The 8,411-nt window shown below is 44.0% G+C and overlaps 1 protein-coding gene across 2 annotated transcripts in view; it reads right to left on the bottom strand.

The window, feature by feature from the left end:
• Nucleotides 1–5,443: 5,443 nt before the first annotated feature.
• POLA1 (DNA polymerase alpha 1, catalytic subunit) overlaps nucleotides 5,444–8,411 on the bottom strand; it is a 183,600-nt gene continuing 180,632 nt past the window's right edge. For both annotated transcript variants that reach the window (XM_063392979.1, XM_063392980.1), the window contains exon 37: nucleotides 5,444–5,851. In XM_063392979.1, coding sequence (XP_063249049.1) covers nucleotides 5,670–5,851 — 182 coding nt within the window. In that variant the 3' untranslated portion in view covers nucleotides 5,444–5,669. The remainder of the gene's footprint in view (nucleotides 5,852–8,411) is intronic.

The raw sequence follows: 8,411 nt of genomic DNA, 5'->3' as shown, positions 1-8,411 counted from the left end.
GCGGGGTGCGGGTCAGGTCTTTTTTTAGGGGGGAGAGTAAAAAGAGAGGGAGAGAGGAGGAGAGTAAATACGCGAATCAATAAAGGTCACCTCAGACAGCGTGAATCAAGACCAAACGGGGGGAAAAATAATAATGATTTTTTAAAATAGAGTACCAGCAGCTGAGACTGTAGTAGGTTCTCAAGTTAGGAACTTGGAGAAAGCGAATGCCTCTCGCATCAGCCCTCACACGAGTGAAACGACACTTAAGTGAAAAAGTAACTCCTTGGCTGGTACATTTCTTAAATGTACGACGTGTCCATTTCCTCTGAGCATCGGGGGGAGAAAAAAAAGTAAAAAAAAAAAAAAAAGAAAAAAAAAAAAAAGCCCTAATAAAAGTTACTATATATTAGCGTTTCATACACTAAATATTTTTCCTTCTGTTTATCTGGCAAGAAAAAAAAAAAGGAAGAAATAGAATTGTAATTAAGAAAGTGGAAAAAAAAAACCAATAGAGAAGCTAAGAGAGGGGGAAAGCTACCCACATCTTCTTAAAATGACATCCTAGGATGTTAAGTTGGTCAGTTAGAAGCGCTGGAGAAGTATTTTACATGTTGCAACGAGCTGCATATGCTAACCAAGGATGCTGCCAGTGCAGACTGAAAGCAAATTCGATGCTGTAAGATAACCAGTGCACTTAGGGGAAAGGGTATATCTTTTTCTTGTTATATTCTTTATCACTACACCAACCAAGGTTTTTATATCAAACCAAAGGGAAATACACTGCTAGAATATGGACTGTTTAAGTCACTAAACTGTGATTATTGATTCTGTACATACCATTGTTATAAAAAAAGAACAGAGCTTTGTATATTTGAAAAGTTATAAAACAATTGCACTCAGTGTAGTGTTGTAAAAGTTTGTCATTCTGTAGATTCTTACTGTGTTGTAGATATAATAGGGTTCCTAGACAAATATTTATGTACAAACTCTTTATTTAACTTATTAACTGTAGAGGTTTCTGAAACCCTCAAGAGGCAATGGTACAGTACTTTTTCGTGTAATGTCGTTATTGTTAACACTTTTCCTTGCTATCCGGTGGAGAAGTGCCACGTTCAGAAAATAAACAAAAATATATGTTTAACAAAAAAAAAAAAAAAAAAAAAAAAAAAAAAAAAAAAAAAATCAGAAGCAGAAAGCCCGGTCCTTGCGGGGCCCCTGCCGCGCTGCGGGCGCGGGCGGCTGGGCTGGGGCGGCCGGAGCTCGGCGGGGCGGGGCGGCGCAGTGCCCGCACCCCGTGTGCCAGGGATGTGCGGATCGCGACCTCGGCCGGGGCACCGCGGCCGGAGCCGGCCGCCTCTGTGGCGTGTCCGCCTCTGTGGCAGGTCCGCCCAGCTCCGCAGCCCGGGCTGTCCGGGCTCGGCTCTCGGCGCCAGCGGCCCCACGCGGCGGGGAGCCGCCCCACGCTGCCCCGGCACTCACCGAGGGCACGGGGCAGCCTCAGGCTCCGCCGCTGCCGAGAGTCGGGGGCGGGGGAGAAAATCCGCAACTTGGGGAACCCCGCACCTTTGGGGTCACAAAAGTTTCTGTGCGCCTACCCCTTCGTTCTCTTCGAGGTGAACTTCCGTTTCTTCCCTCTTCCTTTATTACCCCCCGGGCGGTTTTCTTCCTCGTCTTTTTTTCTTGTTGTTTTTATTTCTCCCGCTCTTTTTTCTTTCTGGGGCGCAGCGCTCCCGCCTGCGTGTTCCCGGGAGCAGGGGCCGAAATGCGGGCAGCCCTCGGCCGCCCTCCCCGCGGCCTTCCCCGGCCGTGCTCACTCCTGGTCCGCCCCGACCGAGCCCCGGCCCCGGCCGGGCCGTCGGAGCGCTGGGGCGCGGGGTCTTGTTCAGGGTGATTCGGTGTGATCGCGGCAGCGCTCCACAAGGGCGGCCCGGGCCGAGAAGAGCCCCTGGGCTCACCGAGGGGCCCGGCCCGGCGGGGCGAGCCCGCTCCGGGGGCACCGGGCGGGAAGCGCCGCTGGAGCGAGCACCGCGACCCTTCCCCGCAGCTCTCCTCTCCACTCACGGCATTTCATATCCCACAGCCCCAACCCCGCCCGCCCCCAGCCCTATTTCTGAGTTCTAAAAACCCACCATAGGCGCGAAAAAAAATTTATGGGAAAAATAAGGTTTGTTCCTTGGACGTTATTAACAGTGCAGCCTGAAATATACATTTTTGCCTCAAAGAAAAGGGAATCATTATCAAGCCATTAGGCATTAAGAAATGTCATTCAGTCATTTTTATTCATTCTGCTGAAATCTTCGTAAAAGCCCGAATCATACTTCTGCAAGCAGCAATTTTGTTAATCCAGGGGGTTATTACTCTGGTCCCTTATTAGGATCTATACTGCTGCCAAGCAATCCTATAACCTTCTCAAAAGAAGTTTACCTCCGTGTTATAAAACCAGTAGTGGTATTTATACTGTGCAATAATTAGTGTATTACCTGAATCCACTAACAGGTTCATTTTATCTCCGCACAAAACCCCTAGTCTGCTTATAGAAAGCTTGTGCCTCCTTTGGTGCTGTTAAAGTGGTGAAAGAGTGAATGAAGGCTGGTAGCACTTTCTCCTTTCGCCGTGCCTTAATTCCCATCTCTTTTTGCTCTCATCCAATTAGTGCAGTGTATTAAGCGGTTTATCATCTCATAGTCAGCTATTGAGAGAAACAAGGCGAACACTTTGCAATAGAGCCTGCTCTCCTTTGACACCCTCAGGTACTTACATATTCCACTGTGCTATGAATAATAGAGGAAGAATAGAGCGCTAATTCCCTCATCAAAGAATGCCTTGTCTGCTGCTTTGCTCAACAACACCATTCTGATCAAAAGAAAAGCAATAAAGCTTAGCATAACAAAACGAAACCTACTTATTAGCTTAGTGGTTAAATTAATGCAGAGCCGCTGCTATTCAAAACCAAGGTTTGAAAACAGCCTCCAACAACCTGATAATGCTGCCTTCGGGATGAAGGAATTTTAATCTGAAATTTGAAGCTGGCACAGATGAGTTAATCTATTAAACTGCTATAAGGAGGGTGCGGGAGAACTATTCAGTGAAGGCACATTTAAGGTGCCCTGCAGAAGACGGGGAAGGATTCGAAGGGGAAGATGTGCTCTGCTTCGGCCTTAGAAAACTGCCTTTGGCGGCGAAAAGGGATTTTGGCACAGCAGCAACCGTGTTTGCGGATGGGAATTCTTTTTCACATCGCATATGTCATCAGCGAAACCTGGCCACCGGCTCCATCTATCAACACTCCTCTTCCCCAACTGCAAATAAATACAAATAAACACAAACCTTAATTTTAACAGCACGGGGTGGGGGAGGGGGATATGAGGAGGAAAAGAAGGGAAGGCGATTCCGGCCAGACCAGCCTCAGAATGCAAACCTCCAAACTTCAGTCTTTCCCAAATTATTGACAGCGCAGCATTTACCAGCTCCATTTAATATTAAATGCTATAAAGATGATTTTGCATTTCCCAGCCTTTCTGAGGGGCCAAGACGAGGCACGGTGCCCAGATGTGATTAGAGAGGGAGAGAGGAGGGGGAAAAAATCCGGTTTACTCCTTGCCAAGACTTCAGCTCTGATCTGACCAGCTTTGCTGAGAGGAATCAAAAAAAGCCTCCCTTCGGGGTGGAAGCCCTCATTTCTCATCCTGTGGCTGGCCGGGCTGTGCCACTCACGGCTCCTCCGCCGCCGTGCTTGGGGAACAGCCCCTCGCAGGGCCACTCGCTGCTGCTGCACCCTACACACTCATTCCACAACACTCTCATTTAATCTAAACATCCCTAAACTTGCAAATTAACAGGCTCTTCAGCTGTAATTATACAGATACATACAAGTGCCACAGGGTCAGGTTATGCCATATCTATCCATTTTATTTGTATACCTAATGTCTGGAGGAGAAGGTCACACTTTTCACTTTCCTAAGGCATTCTACCCAGTTAATATCAGTAGTATCTTCATAATCCTAATTGGGCCAGACAGCAAAATCGAAAAATCCCTGCATGAAATTACAAGAAACCAGGATCTTTTGAAGTTCTGCAACTTCAGTACGTCATCTTGGCAGCAACACCTTCCTTCCAAGACAAGGCTCCAAACAAAGTCTGTTTTCCAGTATTAACCCAACTAAACATACTGGGAAGGATTGATGGCTCACCAGGGTGGGACAACACCTGCACAACACCAGAGACTGCACAGGTTCCATTTCTCACCATAGTGATTCCAGGTGAGCAGAAATGAAAGTTCCAAAAGTTGCTAGGAAGGCAAATGTGTGTTTAGGCATTTTCAAACTGACACTACCAATGCTGACACACAACCTCTTCCAAATGCCACTCTGGGGATGAATGAATGCCATAAAATACACTGAACACAAGCAGACACACGTATTCCTACAGTGCCAAACATGTTCATGATGATCGTCTTACTTTTTCTTCAAGCTCCCTTTGTTAATGGCTGTTCAGCCTAAGAAGAGACACACAAGCAATTCTGTAAGACCAGGAAAAGTCCAGAGCAATACAACCTAGCATGGACTATTTTCAACCATCAGATCATACAATCAAAATCTCTTTTACTAGAAAACTTTATTTTTTTTTCCTTCAAGTGTGAAAAAACTTTACATTTTATACTGTTTAAGATTTAAAAGCAATTTTTTATAACCTTACATTAATATATCACATTGCAAACTTAATGGTGAACAGCATACAACAATATTTTGTGTACAAAAGCATGTACCCAAATTTATTCTCTTGTCATATCTGCTTGTCATTTTATTAGAAATGAAAAATACAATTTGTTTGTAAAAACTGTAAAACCTCCAACGCAGTAATTATTACAGAACAGTAACTATGATTTGCTGCTTCCCCTGTTGTTTGTTACAATGCCATCCCAAAAATATTTTTCCCTATCCATTGCTTACTTTCAAATACTCTGAAATGAAACACATTTATATCCTCTGTATGTGCGAAATGGGTTTTGTTCATGTGCATGTCTTTACATCCACACAGAAATTTTCAACGTGGCAAAATACTATGCTTAAAGATGCTTGGAAAGACTCATAATAAAAAGATGGTCCCTATTTTTAGCACCTCCAGGTTTCAGTCATTCTTGAATGAATTTCAAAGTCAAGCGTCCCTACCTCTGTTCAGAAGGTAATAGGACATTTAAATGCATTTAGGTTTAGTATTGTTTTTAATTGGTATGTTTATGATCAGGAAGAAGATAAACCGTGAAAAGGCAAAACATTAGTGCTCCTACTGAGACCTCTACTAACCTCTCTTCCTGAGAGCACCTCTAGTAAATACCCTGGAGCAAAGTCTAGGATCACTTACATTCCAGCAACTCTCACTGGGAATTATCCAATTAAAGCAGCAATTCCCCCACCCCCTTTTCCCTCATAGGTCTAAATACACAACAAAAATATTGCAAAAATCAACTACTCCATATTTTATTAACCCTGGTTTCTCAGTGAAGAAAAGGAAGATAAAAACACCTTGAATACTTCATATCCATGAGAATCATCCCGTTTTTATCTCCCATTTTTCCTCCTCCAAAGAGACAAGATTATTAAAACATCATGGTACATACTGAAATAGAGTACTGCTGATGAGATCATTACTGATAAACGAGGGACTAGCCTCCCTCCATTTTTAATCCATCACTGTCTTTCGTTACTGGGCTCTCCCACAGATCTTCCTATACTGAAGGTGAAGAGTTTGCCAAGGTTCACTTCTGAGTAGCCGCTCATGGACAGCCATTTGTCTACGGTGCTCTTCAGTCTTTTGTAGGCCTCAGAGACTTCCTTCCTGAGTGGGTAGTCTCTCCTCTTCTTCAAATACTCTAGAAGAACAAAGGGGAAAAACCCAAAAAACAGGGATTAAATGACCACAAAAAGATTTTTTTGCATTCATTAGACTGTGAATCGAGGTATTTTAATGTTGTAGTTAGCAAAGAGTACGTTTGTGGCAAGCTCTCCCACGTTCTGCCGCATTCCCTGCCTTCCCTGCACAAACTGGTGAGGGGCCATGGTGAACCTTGGCCATGGAGCCAAGGCTGAAGCTCTCTCAGCCCCACCAGCATGGGAGCACTGGGGAAACTGGCACGAGCCACCCCTAGTCCAGTTTAGTCACCTGGCTGGAGTGAAAGGAGGTTCACTAAGTCACAGCAGAGACAGTCAGGAATAGCTGGGCTGGCTCTGAAAGGATCTCATTTAAAAGGGGCAGGTGCCTTAACTTAATGAGAACTCTATGCAGAGGATCACAATTTATGTCCAATTCCTGTCCCTCACCCCTGCTGTTGATACTGGCACTGGCACAACCTGGGACAGACTTATCACCAATCTTGTGTGTTCTCAAATGCACCTTGTGTGCAGGATGGGAACCGCCATCCTCAGCACTACACAGGCACTGGAGGGAAAGGGAATTAGCACAAACAACAGGAATTCCATGCTATTTCACCCTAAAACAGAGAGGAAATGCCCAGTATCTCAACCAGGAGATGTCAGGTTCACCTGACACATGAATGAAGAGGCTCCCAAATGCTTGATGCGAGATGTCTGGAGGACAAGACATATACTCACCTGTACCTTTATGCATGTGCAAAGTCATGTACATGAATCTGCACATATTTCAGCAACAAAGATCAAGCTCTTCTATTTCTGTTGGGTTTTTTCACTAAATTTTATTTTAAAAAATTAAAAAACACCCAAGGGATTTTGTTTGAGTGATGGTCCAGCTTTTCCTTTATAAAAGCTGTGGAAAAAGACTAAAAGAGCAAAATATTCCACTGATCTATTACACCGCAATGCCAAGTAGATGCAGATCTGGAGCATTTGTGTTCCTACTTTCCAATCAACTCCACATTCTAGAAATACCAGCCCCTACCCAAAAGCCTGTTCCTGCAGTTACACCTTGGAACCCTGGAGAGCACACACACTGCAAAACAAGGTGCAGCTTCTCTGCTTCTAGACTGGAGGGACTCCAGGTCCAGCAGAACTGGGGCCAGCAGAACTAGAGGACAGCACGGGGGCTTACATGTCAAGATTTGAAGCACTGAGGTGCAGGGTAAAGCATGAGCAAGTAACACCATCCTTGTATTGCTCACTAGCTTTGCCTGAAAGCTGTTGCCTCACTTCTCCCTGACACCTACACAACCCTCCTTGTCCTTTGAATATGTAACAGAGGAGCCTCCACACCCTCTCAAATAGTTTTCACTGTACAGCACAAGTTAAGATGAAAAACCAATTGTCTCTAAAACAGTGGAGTTTATTTAAGAAAAGGTTTTTGGGATGACTCTGTTTTTTGCATCTATCTGTATAAGGGATGAAATAACTCATTTTTGGGACAACTCACCTTTGTGGTGTGATTGAGATAAAGCTGTCCCATCAGACACAGCTTCATCTCAGCAGCCAAGGACTGCTACATGAGGAGATGGCAGGGATGGGAGGCATGGTGACAGAAAAAGCTATTAAAATTTTGAGGTTTGTGAATTTCTCCTCCCTGAGGATTTACAAATATTTCTGCAGAGCCTCAGATGTTGTAGTATGAGCTCAGCAGACTACCTGTGCATACAATACAAACAGCAATGTTTCACTGAGAAACTGCCACCTGCTTAGGTTTTCCATGTTATTCACAAAGTTCCACTGAAGTCAGCTGCTTTGCATGAAGCTATCAACTCTTTGAAAATTAAAATAAAATTTAAATTAGCGATGCCTGAGTAAGTGAATACATTGATTAAAAGCACTTGATAAGCACCTTTCATGCATTGTTGTGAAGATATGTATTGTGCTGTCACATTCAGTTTCATGTCTGGGCAGTAAGCAGAGGAAGATGCCTTGTTGAAGATACCACATTTTTACTGTTACACAGACAGTAATGACTTTATTAGCAGAATTGAATTTTCCTTAAACTACAACTCCAATACAATAAAAGCTTCATTATGTGAATCAGGCTGAAGTCACTATGGCACAAACAGATTTAACTATTCTGAAAGTATTTAGGTATAGAGCTAAATTAAACAAACCTTGAAAACTGTCTTAACCACATCCATAAAAACACCAATCCTACTTTGCCACAAATTGAGTTCTCACTTGTTAATGTATTTTCAAGATTAATGGTACAGTAAGTGGGTTCATTTACTGCTCATGTTAGCCAAACCATGCTCTTTATACCAAGGAACTGTGGAAGTTCTATCCTTATACCTCAAAGAGTTTAAGGCTTCCTGGAGCTCAGGAGGGACCAAGGTAAAACACATCACTGTGAACAGCTGGCACATGTGAACAGAGCAGGAAGGCACATTAATCATTAGAACACTGAGGCAAGCAATACACCAGGGCTGAAAGCAGGGAACAGAAATACAGGCCCATGTACAGCTCCAATTCAGGCTTCAGGACTCCAGCCAT

Source organism: Prinia subflava, chromosome 3 (genome assembly GCF_021018805.1).
Source record: "Prinia subflava isolate CZ2003 ecotype Zambia chromosome 3, Cam_Psub_1.2, whole genome shotgun sequence".
NCBI classification, from domain to species: domain Eukaryota; kingdom Metazoa; phylum Chordata; class Aves; order Passeriformes; family Cisticolidae; genus Prinia; species Prinia subflava.
The sequence above is the reverse complement of the archived record's forward strand: the minus strand, read 5'-3'. Positions and strand labels throughout refer to the sequence as shown.